The 14,520-nt window shown below is 35.9% G+C and overlaps 1 protein-coding gene across 23 annotated transcripts; it reads left to right on the top strand.

The window, feature by feature from the left end:
* Nucleotides 1-2,106: 2,106 nt before the first annotated feature.
* On the top strand, nt 2,107-12,645 carry LOC107803927 (uncharacterized). 23 transcript variants are annotated; one of them, XR_012705905.1, is made up of 6 exons: nt 2,137-2,596; nt 4,455-4,593; nt 6,109-6,292; nt 6,398-6,482; nt 10,696-10,888; nt 11,429-11,726. XR_012705905.1 is itself a non-coding variant. In XM_075246232.1 (5 exons), the coding sequence occupies exons 2-4, from the start codon at nt 3,320-3,322 to the stop codon at nt 10,844-10,846; spliced, it is 330 nt and encodes a 109-aa protein (XP_075102333.1). In that variant the 5' UTR covers nt 2,187-2,596; nt 3,318-3,319; the 3' UTR covers nt 10,847-10,888; nt 11,429-11,726. The 23 variants fall into 23 exon arrangements, 1 of the variants encoding a protein (XP_075102333.1); XR_012705904.1 differs by having other exon boundaries at nt 2,139-2,596; nt 10,682-10,888; XR_012705893.1 differs by adding an exon at nt 3,318-4,338 and having other exon boundaries at nt 2,107-2,596; nt 4,428-4,593; nt 6,109-10,888.
* Nucleotides 12,646-14,520: the final 1,875 nt, after the last annotated feature.

Raw genomic sequence — 14,520 nt, forward strand, 5'->3', positions numbered from 1 at the left:
AAGAATATATTTTGTACATAATGTTATGGATAGACTAACAATAAGCATAGTGTTTATTTTTTGTTTTGGTTACTCAAATGGTAAAGAGAGGAGTCCTTTACTATTCACATGTGAAAGCATCGTTGACTATCCCTTATTCACAATTTAGAGCAATTGCACTTATATTTTTCAGAATTGGAAATGTTCAATTCATCTTTTAGTTTTTATGGAGGTTAGATTTTATGTCCCCTACTGTATGTACTCTTCTTTTGGATTTTAATATAAAAGGTAAGGGTTCAAGCCAAACTCCCGCCAAACCAAGGCCAATTTAACAAAAATAAGAAAAAAAAAGAAAAAAAGAAACTCCGCTTTATTTCATTTTTTATTTCATTTAAGTTCTCTGGACCAGAAAATGGGGAGTATGTTGTATGTAATGTCAATCAATAAAAGTTTATCAATAGTGTTTTAGATTCGAGATTTGACTAAATCTTAAGCTAAAAAGTGAACGAAAATTGGTCGGAATCAATTATCAATTTGATAGCAAGTTGACCATCAAAACATTTCAAAGATGCATTGCTGCATAAGAGTTTCAACTACTGTGAGCTCATTCTTCATCCCAATCTAATCACGAATTTGCGAAATTTCACTGAAAAATTATCAACCTAATCACCTTTTGCTTAGAATAAGAATTTTTGTTGTTGTTACTTCTACTAGGGGCAATTATTAGCCATTTTGACCATAGACTAGTGCTCATAAGAGGCAAAACTGATGTCTCTAAGAGTACAACTTTAAAGAAGCCTTGAAGAATTGAAGAACTTTACTCCTAAGTCCTAACTTATAAACGTTAATCAATTATTCCATGTTTACCACCTTGATATTTGCCCACATGACAACATACCTAACTGAAGTTATTGTATCCTCAAAGATCCCACTTTAATGAAAATCAAACATCCAAATTCCTGGCTATTCAGGTATGGGTGGGCATAAAATCCAAAAAATTAAAAAATTGGACCGGATCGAATTAATTCGGTACTTCGGTTTCAGTTTTTCGGTACTTCGATATTAATTCGGTATGAATTTTTTGAAAGTTTGGTACGGTTCTCGGTATTAAGATATTTATATTTCGGTATTTCGATAATACCGAACTTTTTTACTAAATGTTACTCACAATTCGCAGGCAGCAGCAACGTATCCAACCATTAGCTGTATCTTTCCTTTAGGTTTAGGTGTTTAGCAGGCAGCCCTCGTGCAACTCATCATTTTTCTCTTACAAGATTCATACTTTCCACTATTTCTTTTTCATATTTGCAAATTTCATTGCTAATTGCTTATCCTTTGATTGTTCTGATTCTAAAGTCGGTTAAAACTTAGATCTATTATGGGCTATTCAAAATGTTAGAAATATTATGGGCTTTAAATTACAAATATTTTGATGTTGCTCGTTAGTAGCACTAACACTTTCTAGTTGCTAGAGCTAGCTGTTATGTCTCTAATCTACCGAATTTTCTGAGTTGACTATCGGATCATGTTGGAGAAAGAAAAAAACTATTGGAACATGAATGGTTTTGAAAACTTTTCAAGATTCAATGTGGGATCACAAAGTAAAACTGAAAGTTTTTCGCCACGAGTATCTCTAGTTCACTTTCTAATGTCTGGTCGTTGTCGCCTTTCCTAATTTTTTTATTCATATGAAAATCATGCAAATTGATATACTGAAATCATACCGATACCGTACCGAACCAAACAAGAAATACCGAACCGTATCGAACTACTTTGGTACGATATTTGGTATATACAATTGATAAATCGAATACCGAATTGTAGTTCTTAAATACCGAACCGAAATACCGAACGCCCACCCCTATATTCAGGCATGATATATATAAGATTGTGAAAATTATAAAAAGTATATCGCAACATTTTTTTTACCAATAAAATTTTATTCAATTTGTGTTTTGAAGGTCTAAATATACCATAAATCTCTTGTAACACTTTTGAAAATACCATTTTGACACATGCCTAAACACATAATAGCTAATGTCGAATAACCTAAACCTTTTCCTAAGTATACTTATATGAAAATAAAAAGAAAAAACAAAATGGCAATCTTCCAACTTCTGATTTACTAGAGCATGTTTTACCTTTGGAGAAAAGTACAGGGCTTGTTAGAAATATTTTACCAGAAATTTACCCCATTCTATATATAGCAACGTCGTCGTTTCATAAACTTCCTTATTCCAACTTCCAGATACATTATGATCAAGGCTGTAACGTACTTACCAGCTTTTTGCCGCAAAAGTAACGGGAAACGTACCGCTAATTTCCTTGAAAAAAACCGAGTATTCCGAGTCTAATAGCAGTTAAAACCACAAAATTTCACCACAGAGATGAATGATGATACTGATTATTGATTAATCCTTAATCCAATTCTTGAGATGGCCACTGAGGCCAAATCTAATATGGTCAAAGGTCAAACCAAACAGTAGCTATCAAAATGGGTTTGTCCTTAATGCCTAAAATTGATTCATCTGTGATCAAAGAGGAAGTTGTTGAGACCTCTTTCAAGCCACATGTGGATTCTAAGTGTAAATCCACCATATTTGTCTCTAAAACTGAGGTACCCTTCAGAAAGATCATATTTTTTTTGCTTTGAAGTTGTTCAAGATTTCACTTTTCCTGTGGTTTCTTTGTTATTTTTATCTGGGTGTGTGACATTTCTTGTTAATTTGGTTTTTCATGTGTATTAATGATTTATCTAGTGGATAAATTCATGAGCTTGTTGCTTTTTGAACACCCTTTTTTCTGAAAAAATTGAAACTGATAACCAAAAGCTTATTTTCTTTTATGGTTATCTCCTTTGAGGTTTTTCTATGAATCATTGTCAAAACAGATACCTTCAACTGAAAATGGCAGAGTTTTGGTAAGTTTTCTTGGTAAGTATGTAGGCTATTTTTGTCCTAAGAGTCATATGTAGAACTATACTTGTATGTATGGGATTTGAAATCGATTAGTGCAACTAGTTCTAAAGGTATATCCATTTTACGAGACTTACCAAGGAGGTATTAATACACAGATATTGGATCATGTTCGGCAGTAAGGTGGATGTTAGATTTTTGGTGTCATAGGAAAATGTTTCCCAAGAAATACACGAGATGCTTGAGATATTTTCATCAGTATTTGGTTTTGATTAAAACATTGTCACATGAATGTGGTGTTACGTGAGCCTTTTTCCAGTTTTACATCTTTATTTCTGTTTTACAAAATTTTACCATCCTCTCCATCAAGCATGCATAGAAGGTGTTGGTCTAAATGATTTAACAAAAGCCTTCTCCAACTAGGGATGTCTGGGATTAGGACTTTCGAGAAACTGAGGTATGCTCGGCATGATCCCCTCATGGTCCTCAAATCTGTTGCTCGGACTCAAGGATTTCGTCATTTTCTTCAAGTGTATATACAAAACAGAACTAGATGGTGAAACATGCCTTTGTTAATATCAGAACTAATTTACTTATAAGGAGAGAATCATAAACTATGAATGGAATTGTTAACAAAACACCCAAATCGGCTCTTACATCTTCATGTTATTAGCTTGATGCTAACAGGTACACTACAAAGCTATTAGATTTTTCATGTCATAGGTAATAATGTTTCCTAGGGAATAGGGGATGCTCGATGTGATTTTTTCAATATAAAGTTTTGATAGTAACATTGTTGTGTCATCGTGTTAAGGTCTCGTGTATGAGACATTCTTGTTTTACATCTTTATTTCCATTTTACAAGACTTACTACAACAAGTTACTAATACAGAGATATCTATCTTGTCTAGAAGTAAAAGCGAATGTTAGATTTTCCATGTCATGGGAAATGATTTCCTAGGAAATTGGGGATGCTTGATGTATTTTCTTCAGTATAAATGTTTGATAACAACTTGGCTGTGCCATTCCATTAAGCTATTTTTATTTGAGCCTTTTGTGTTTTACGTCTTTATTTTCATTTTACAAAAATTTCTCGTGTATACAACTAAAAGTGGATATTAGACTTTTTATGTCGTAGGAAATAGTGTTTCCTTAGAAATAGGATATGCTTGATGTATTTCTTCAATATAAAGTTTTTAATAATGTTGCTGTTGATCATTAAGGTGTCACACGTGAGCATTTATTGTTCTGCATCTTTCTTTTTATTTCACAATACTCACTTCACTCCTACTAATAAGAAGATATTGAGTATGTGCTGAAGTACTAGTGGATGGTGGATCTTTCCTTTCATAGGAAGTGATGTTTCCTACGAAAAGGAGATCATTGATGTATTTTCTACAAATATTAGGTTTCAATAACAACATTGCTGTATCACTGCATTAAGGTTGCTTTTCTTGCTTTACATTCCTATTTCCATTTCACAAAAATATCTGTTACCGGTACTAATATGGAGTTATTGGTCATGCATTGAAGTACAACTTGATATTGGATGTTTTCAAGTCACAGGGAATGCTGTATCCTACGAAATAGGATTGATGTATTTTGTCTTTTCTTGGATGACGGTGGTGTCCGAGCGAGCTTGCGTGCACCTCAACTATTCCATCGGGTACCTTCTGCCTCCCACCAGCACAATTTCCAGGTAACTCTGCCCACATCTTTTATGTCATAGATAGGAAATGATGTTCGCTAGGAAATTCAAGATGCTCGATGTATTTTCTTCAATATAAAGAATTGATAACAGCATTGCTGTATCATTGCAGTAAGGTATCGTTATGTGAGTCTTTCTTGTTTTGCATCTTTATTGCCTTTTCTTGGAAACTTTGAGAATATTGCATTCATCAACTAAAAATGTGATCTGCTCGATTCCCATGTGGTCTAATGCCGTCCAATGTTTCCCTTCAGAAGAACATCCCAACTTCCATGTTGTTGGTCCAATCCCTTGAACGAAGTTCCTTGCAGGCTTTAATGACACATAGAACATTTGTTTTTATAGTGGGACTTCTAATGTCCCAAAATCCAAGTTGAGTTATAGAATCCATAAATTGAGGAAATGATGACATTAACTTAAACATCATAATCATACTTGCTACTCCACTTGTGATTCTTCTTGTTTCATTTTATATATCTCAATGCTGAACTTAATCTTCAGAATATGAGCTTTGCATTACATGAAGGTCTTCATCATTTTTATCTCCTCATGGATAAGACTTTGCATGACACATATTTTTTCAAACGGACAGAAACCTGCTAAAAGCTTGGAACAATAAAATTTTGTGCCAACGGTAGCCTATATTTCTAGGGAAAATTGTCTTTCACAATCCTTAGACCTTATTGTAAGATCCCATCATGTTCACGTAAAAACCTCATGGAAGCTTATGGCCAAGGGCGAAGCCAGGAATTTTCTGAAGGGTGTTCAAACTTGAAATAAGTAAAAAAAAAAATTCCAACAAAGGGTGTTCAATATATGTTATGTACCTCTAAAACCAAATATTTTACTTATATACGCAGTATAATTTTCCGACAAAAGGTGATCAATTGACCACCCTAACTTAAGTGCTAAGTTGCTCGGACTCGGGTGCGGATCTAGAGGTCGGATCTTTCAAGATGTAAATTTTAAGATTCGGAGATACGGATCCTAGTACGGATACGGGTGCGGGAATCCGGCTAAAAATAATTAAAATATATATAAATCTCTCTAATTTGTGAGAAATTTTGTGGAATACTTACGTATAGCTTGTAAAGTGTGGATTTCCTTTTTATTCTCAAGTTGTAGATAAGTAAAAGATTGATTTCCTAGATAAGATATATTATTTTCTTCAAATTTACCCTAGTTTTAGTTTTGATTTCGGTAATAAAATTGTATCTCGTCTCGAATTTTTCGATCCGTCGTGGTCAAAGTACCCAAAATTGTTTGATCAGATCCGGTACGGATCCCATACCCACACCCATACTAGTGTCTTGTCGACACGGGTGCGGCACCTAAACTGCTATGTCGGAGCAACTTAGCTTAAGTGTGGCTTTGCCCCTGCTTAGGGCCACCATCTAAAGTTCTCTCATGTTTCTACTTTGCTGAAATGTGCAACCTCTGGTGGTCCAAGGGTTGTTCTATCTTACTATGATTTATGGTTGAGGAAGAAATTTCTCTTTTATGCAGACTATACATGCTTGTTGGTCCTTAAATTGCCCTTAATATGTACGGTGAGATCCTTTTTAATTTGTGATGATTGGGTTTAACATGATTCCCAACTATCATCTAAGCTTGGACGAGAAGTGGATTATGAGAACTTTATAAGGTGCTTCCGGGGAGTTGATTAAATTCTTGCAGTACTAGTACTTGGGTAAGTCAGCAAGCACAACAGGAATTGACAAGGTCGAAAGACAAAGATGTAACATATAAGGCAATGGCTTAAGGAAGAGATAACCATCATTATGTTTATCTGCAGAAGATATGTTCTACACCACCCTACAAGTGAAGGACAATTTCATCATTTGTTTGCTGAGAGAGGTGCTTCTGTATTTATATATGAGGTAGCCTCGCGTTATGCTCTATCAGATGTCCGGTAGTGTTTATAAGTGACTGATCTTTTATTATGTTGTGAAATGAAATTGCATCTTCTGGATTGTGGCATGTGTCTACCAAAAGATGTGTATTCCCATGTTCTTACTGGCCAAACACATTTCTAGATGACATGTATCATTTACCAGTATGAATTATGAGAGAATAAACAAGTATAGAACAACTTTATTTTAGTTGTGATACTTACCTTGTTCATATTTGTCTGGTAATATAACTTCTGATTGAAACAAATAAAAAAACAGATGCGATAGACGAGATACCCTGTCTACCGTCTTTAGAGTATTATTAAGGCATTACCTCATACAGTTACCTTCTTTTATTCTATCATTTGTTCCCCCAATAGAAACACTTCAGGAGTTGCAATTTCCTCACTTGTCAGACTTGATAACTTTTGCTGATGAGGGGGAAAAGTCATCCCTCGATGTCTTCTTTCATGCAGAACCTTGTTAGGCATTTCAAGTTAGTACTCAAGTCATACTTGACCCCATAGTAATATGCACACACAAATTCTCACTTTCAACAATGAAATTCAACCCAGGAATGCCAACATCTGTCCAGGAAATTTTCGAAACACAGTGTTCTTTCCCTTAAATTCCTGAGTGAAACGATCCCAACCAGGAGAAGTATCGAAGTGAGTTTTGTATCATAGGATGAGAAGAAGTTGAAGATGGTACAGGTGAAAAAAGCTGCTTCTCCATTGCTTTGTCATGTTTGTTTTGGGAATGAAGAGTTCTTAGATGTCAGGAGGAGATTTTAATACGATGAGTTATTTGGAAGAAAGGATGTAACTTGACTCTCTAGAGCAATGAAGTGTTCAGAGTTTATTGATAGCTTTTAGCTAGTTGATGACAGGTCCTCGTTTCACGTGGACCAGGATGAACGAGTCAACGTCCAAATTCAGACTTGACAGATTTCAATTTTCACATTTCAACCACATGGAGAGGTAGCCCCAGATATCATCCAAATCCCCTGTCATATTTCCATCAGATCATGTTCTTATTCTCTTGGACTTCAGCAGGATCAGAAAAGCTCAGGAATCGTTTACGTCAACATTTGAAAACATGTGGCTAAAGGCGAACAATGGAGAGCTCATTGGAAAATGGTGGGGGAATCATCATTGTAAATTATTTACATCAGCTTCTTACTGCTGTAGTTCCCAGTTCCAACTAAATGGTAATTTCATCATCAGCTCTTTTGCTTAGATCTGCTTTCTGTTGGCCACTGGAACCTCTATATTCTAGAAATTGGATTGCTACTAGCCCCAAAACCACTTCTCCTTTCAAACGCCCATTGAGCACCTTTTGAGTTGTATTTTCCCATATATTCCTAAACATTGCTTCTAGATTCTGATCGCATATATTTCTCAACCTAGTCACCAATTTCGTTTCTTGTTTTGGTTGCAAACTATCTCAGTGCAACTGCCCCCTTAATTGGGATGGAGGTATTTTCCCAATGTTCTTGACTTTCTGAGGCGAAAATAATAGGAAATAGCTGCAATCTCCTGAAAAATACTGCTACTTGGATGCACATCTTTAATGCTGCTCAGAATTCTTACTTCAGACTCTTGCTGCCTTGTATATTCCAGAACTATGTTTGCCTATAATTAAGGTAGCCCTGGATCTTGCAAACTGTCGGATAGCTGCCAGTTGGATTAGTTCAGCTGGTAAGTTGTAAATGGCAGATATTTAAGATGAAAAGAGTAGTCTAGGTCATTTAGGATAAGAATGTGATGGTTATGCTCAGCTGGTACTCTTAACTCATCCCGGGCAAGTAATATGAGCTAGTAAAGTGTAAAATGGCAGATATTCAAGTCCTTCAATACATGGCATAAAATGAGTAGCCTAGGTCGCGGTTACACTCAGCTAACACTCGATCTCACTCTTCGCTACTGATATTTCTTCTCCCTTACTTTATGTGAACTGACATCCCATTGAACTTTTCAATGCAGTGACCTTGTTATCTTTCACATTTGCCTCCAGATATTCACAAAGATGCCAATGGGAGTCATCTATCCTGCTTTCCACCAGACTTGGCACTTGAACATTGTCAAACATCCACAACAAGAAAATATAAAATTAAAAACATAAAAATTCTTAAATAAGAAAATGTAGTGCTGGTAAGAAATTATAATCAGATCACATTAAACATGTGTCCTTCTTGATAAAGGGAAAATGAGATGGTTTGAGCATTCTGCTTTTGCTGTAATTATTATGATGTCAATATCCGTGTAATATCCATACATCTGATTTTGGTCTCAGAAAACTGTAATATAAATTTTGTCAGATGTTAAAAATATAACGCTTAATTATCTAATGCTTGAACAAGCTATTAGACAGAAATCATGTGCATGTGGAGTAATGAAACACCTTTAATGGGATTGTATTACATAGTCTCAATACAGTGAACATGAGTTTATGATGAACCAGATATTGAAGTTTTAGAATGCAATATTAGCTCAAGGACGAGGAATTTTATGATCTTTGCTTCTGATTAATTTTAATATTTATGCTTTCAATGCATATATAGATCATAGACAATGTTAATGCTTAATCTCTATATGTCTTGCTTGATTTCAGTTACATATTGATTTTAGCCATGTTCTTTTTCACTTTTGGATTCCCCGTAGACTTGTTAGGAGATTGATGGAGCAGTATAGGGAGAGAAAGAAGGACTTGCATATGGTGTTCATCGACTTAGAAAAGGCGTACGATAAAGTCCCGAGGGAGGTTTTGTGGAGATGTTTGGAGGCTAGAGGTGTACATGTTACCTACGTTAGGTTGACTAAGGACATGTATGATGGAGTACAGATCCGAGTGAGGACGGTGGGTGGGGACTCAGACCTTTTTCCGGTTATGATGGGGTTGCATCAGGGGTCGGCACTCAGCCCTTTTTTGTTTGCTCTGGTGATGGACGTACTGACGCACCACATCCAAGGGGAGGTGCCGTGGTGCATGCTATTTGCAGATGATATTAATTGATTGACGAGACGCGAGACGGTATGAACGCGCAATTAGAGGTATGGAGGCAGACCCTGGAATCTAAAGGTTTCAAGTTGAGCAGGACCAAGACAAAATACTTGGAGTGTAAGTTTAGTGGCGAGACTCAATGAGGGGAAGGGGAAGTGAGGCTGGACCCGCAGGTCATCTCTAGGAGAGGGAGTTTTAAGTACCTTGGGTCTATTATTCAGGGGATGAGGAGATTGATGAAGATGTTACACATCGTATTGGGGCGGGATAGATGAAATGAAGACTCGCTTCCGGTGTTTTGTGTGACAAGAAGGTGCCACTGAAACTTAAGGGTAAGTTCTACAGAGTGGTGGTCAGATCAACGATGTTGTATGGGGCTGAGTGTTGTCCAGTCAAGCTCTCCCATGTCCAGAAGATGAAGGTAGTAGAGATTAGGATGTTGAGATGGATGTGCGGTCACACCAGGTTAGATAGGATCAGAAATGAGGTTATTCACGACAAGGTGAGTGTGACCCTATTGAGGACAAGATGCGGGAAGCGTGGCTTAGGTGGTTTGGTCATGTGAGGAGGAGCAGCACAGACGCCCCGGTGAGGAGGTGTGAGAGGTTGACATTGGAAGGCCTACAGAGGGGTAGAGGTAGGCCAAAGAAGAGGTGGAGAGAGATGATTAGGCAAGACATGGCGCAACTTCAGCTGACCGAGGACATGACCCTTGATAGGAAGGTATGGAGGTCGAAGATTAGGGCAGTAGAGTAGGTAGTCTAGAGTGTTCATAACAGTAGTATTGGCACGCAGTCTTGTCTTTTGTTGGTAGTAGGTTTTTATGACTAACCGTTTTTCTTTCATTGTTGATCACATTAGTGTCTTGTTGTTTTTATTCTGTTTTTATTTGGCTTTTTGGTACTGTCCCTCCTTGTCTATATTTTCATTAATGTAGTGCTTATACTTTCCTGAGCCGAGGGTTTATTGAAAATAGCCTCTCTATCCTCACAAGGTAGGGGTAAGATTTGCGTACACATGACTTCCCTCCCCAGACCCCACGGTGTGGGATAATACTGGGTATGTTGTTGTTGTTGTTGATTCCCCGTAGACTGTACACTTCTAGACATCTTTCCATGACGTGTGTATTTGGTCCAACAATTAATGGATTGAATCTACAAGAATGCTGAAGTATTTGGACTTAGGCATATACTTGCAGGTTGATGGAACATGGTCTGTTGTCCCCTGTCAGTGTCAAGTCTCCGCCACCACTAATCTCGAGCAAACCTGAGAGTTCCAAAGTGCCGCAGCAAGCATCAAAGAATGCTGATGTGAAATCAAAGAAACGATTAAAAACTGATTGCAATTAGCAATGATGATGATTTCATACTTGGTCCAAAGAGGAGAAAAGGGTATGAAAGAATGCTCATTTCCTTGTGCTATCATGTATCGAGTAGAAATTTGGCTCAGTCGTGAAAACTTCAAAAAGGATTTGATGGAGTGCATGTTTTTTTCTTGATTTATGGAAATGAATAAGTGAATTAAAAAAATTAATACCTCCAACCTGTATCATGGAACTATAATTGATTTTAGTGTTATGTAGCAAAACGTTTAATGTGACTTGTTTAGTTTGTCTCATGTTGTTACTTTACAAGGTTCAGGAAGTAGACATATCTCAGAATTCATTACAAATTTCTCACAAGCGATCAATTTCCAACTGAAAATTTGAGTAAAGAAAGATTCTTTTCTTCCACTTGCAATAATTTAAAATAGTGGCAATCAGGTCAAGTACAGTAACAATTTATATAGTATCTTATGACTACTTTTGAGAGACCTTCCCAAATATCTGGATGTGTGAGTTATTTCCAGGGTAATTATTAGAATTGTCTAATTAATTCAGATGGTCTGTGCGGTTGATTTCCTTATTTGTTTCAGCCTTTCGGTCATTTCAGGGGCGAGCAAGCTAAGGCTGCTGCACATTACTATGATGCATACATGTTAATCTTACGGTTCACGGTAGTCCTTACATGTCTTTAATACTCAATGGCCTGGATAGCTGCTGCTGCATTCAGATAAAGGGAACATGGATTTATGATGCAAATGAGAACATATACCATAAGCTGAAGTTAAGTTTGATCTTGACATTGTCTTGTTCATGCGATGGCATGACCCATGTTACTTGTTCTTGACATATATAACATTTTGTACCTTAGATCATTGGATTCTCCAATGAGGATGGTTAAAGGGTAAGAACCTGACTCTTTTAATGTTTTATTGCAAGCATTGAAATTTTATTGGTGCATTTATTTGAGGAGACAAGAAAACTAACTCCATTGCACGGTAAGCATTTAATGTAGGAGACTGAAAACAATACCAATCCAATTCTTGATTTGATAAACTTAGAATAAACTATCACCTCTTGACATTTTGTGATTTTCACTACCTGCATCCTGTTGTTTTGCAAGTTAAATAAAGCCAAAAACATGAAGTTAGTTGTTGATGGTGGGAAGAAGAGATACTTGCTACATCAGAAGGTAGAAAGGTTGAGAGTGTCAATTGTTGACAAACGCGATACAACATATTCTCATTGTCTCAAAGTCAAGGTAATATCTTATGGTGATTGTAATGTCCTTGATTATTGGTGACCACTACTTAGACTGAACAAAGTTAAAAGTATTTGTTGGATTATTATCTGGTAAAACATCAATGTCTATATGGTACGGTTGATGGAGATGTTGCAGTCATAAGAGGATACAAGTCAAGAGTGAGAGTTTAATTTACTGCTCTTTTATGTGAGTTGTCCTTGTCTTCTTCACTCTTCTTGTAAGCCTTTTTATATCTCTTTTCTTCTCTAATGGCTTTCTTATCATAAGTATTTTCGGTCCTTCACTGGATAATTAATGAATGCAGGTACTCTGAAGCCTGTGACCTTCTTCTGCTTTAGATATCTTTCTCTTACTTTTCTTTTTTCTTTTTTATAACAAGTTGTGTCAGTATGATCTTGCGCGTACTTCGACTATTCGTTAGGTATTTGCTACATTCCATCAGCATTTGCACCGAATAACTCTATCCATCAAGGCTTAAGCGAGCGGGAAGAAATCACCTAGCATTTTCTTCCTCTATCGGATTGAAACCTTGCTCTTTCATGGTTTTCGCCCAATTTATTGCTCCTTCTTTGGGTTATTCATTCTCTATTTTTGAGCATGGATATTAAAATAAGAGTTGAAAATCAAAGTTTGATGTTGACCGTAGAATATGTTAAGTAATATACTTTGATTAATGGATTATATTATAATATAATTAAAAAGAGGATAATAGTAAAAGTAAGTTGTATATAACTCCTAAAAAATTTAAATTTCTATAAAGATTCTTATAGTGACAGCACTTTAGGATTACACAGAAAGGAAAATGACTGATGGAGTATATTTTTATATTGCTTTTAGGACTTTTCCGGTCCAATTATTGATTTCAGAAGTGTCTTATCATTAGTTTAGGGATTCTCACCAAAATTTAAAGGAAAAAGGGAATTCTGGACTGAAGCTTGAGGTAGTAGCAAACTAGCAACTTACATTTAGGTTATCTCGTGTAATCAAAGTATAAAAGCATATAAGTATTTCCTTTTGTAATATGGTATCATAGTAGTGTTAACTTATGCCTCATCAAGGTCGGCTATGAGTAGGGGTGGAAAACTGGCGGGTCGGGTCGGGGTTGAAAACGGGTAATTTAGAAAACGGATAAATTATCCGACGTGACCCATATTTGAGACAGATAAAAAACTAGTTATCCGGCGGATAATATGGATATCCATATTATCCGTGGCTTCTTGAATATGATTACTCATGGGAGAATTCGTAGTCTCCCAAACTTTGAGCCTTTACAAATGTAAAAGTTAAATACATTAGTTATTCATTGGTTATCCATTTGGTTAACCATTTTCTAAGTGGATAATATGGTTATTATCCATATTCGACCTTTTTTTAAAAAAATTATTATCCAACCCATTTTTTAATAGATAATATGGGTGGATAACTATTTTCCGCTATGAGCTACACCTGCCTTCTACAGTTGAGGTCTGAGGGTTTAAACGCTATTACTACCGTAGTATCCCATTCTTCTTTCTTCTCCTCCCCCGATGTAGTAAAGAAAATTTTAAAAAAACCCATGACCTACAAAGCTTATGAATTAACGGCTCTTACATGATTATATTTTTTAGTTATTTTCTTTTATTAACTTGTCGCTAGTTAAACCATGCAACAAGAATCATACGTGTGTTATATATGGTTAATAAAGGAAATATGGGAAAGGAGAGTCACACGAGTAACTAGGTGTAAGTTTCGATTGAAGCCATTCAAATATAGTTAAGAATCTAAATCGAAATCCTATTTTCTACTTAATACATCTTTCGGTTCATATTATCTTTCTTTAAGATTTTTGCACATCCTTAATCATAAGAGTATTTAACTGGAGCTAATCCCAACCCTTATTTGAATTATTCTTTCTCTCATAATCGTCCTACTTATTTAACACTTAATTGGAGTAGTGAAGGTCGAGTTAAAAGAGAAGTAATATACGATTTCTTGTATTTGAAAATGTCAATTATGTTGAAACAAATTTAGTTTGTCAAAATGACTAATATTCAGAATCTAATAAGCACAATTTAATATGCAGTAATTGTGTAATGTGACAGTATGGTTGCATAACCTCTCCTACTTTTCGTAGTTCACTTATTTGCTAAATTTTGGCCAACCTGCTTGTCTAAGTTCATAGAAATATAGCCCACTGAAGTTGACATCATAACATCTTCACTACCTGGAAGATAGGGATGCACATTCATTAGGTTTACCCAGTTTTTGAGTTGATTGGTACGATTTGTTATGTCTTCACTAAACAATAATGAGTATTTCTTGTTTTGGTTTTTCCTTTGTTTTTTCTATCTTTGATTTTGTTTCTTTGTTTTTTCCTCTTTATTAGAGCTTTCAATGGGTCGTTTCAAATTACAACCTTTATTTTTCTTAAATTTCCAAGATTTAGTTGTCATTTTCTT

This window comes from Nicotiana tabacum, chromosome 23 (genome assembly GCF_000715075.1).
Source record: "Nicotiana tabacum cultivar K326 chromosome 23, ASM71507v2, whole genome shotgun sequence".
NCBI lineage: Eukaryota > Viridiplantae > Streptophyta > Magnoliopsida > Solanales > Solanaceae > Nicotiana > Nicotiana tabacum.

Excerpts from the sequence above, each read along its gene's own strand:
- LOC107803927 (XM_075246232.1), top strand. The coding sequence starts at position 3,320 with ATGTCTGGGATTAGGACTTTCGAGAAACTGAG. Across the intron at positions 3,352-4,460 it reads AGGACTTTCGAGAAACTGAG|GGAATGCTGTATCCTACGAA; the intron begins GTATGCTCGGCA and ends TTCAAGTCACAG. Across the intron at positions 4,594-10,681 it reads CCCACCAGCACAATTTCCAG|GCATATACTTGCAGGTTGAT; the intron begins GTAACTCTGCCC and ends ATTTGGACTTAG.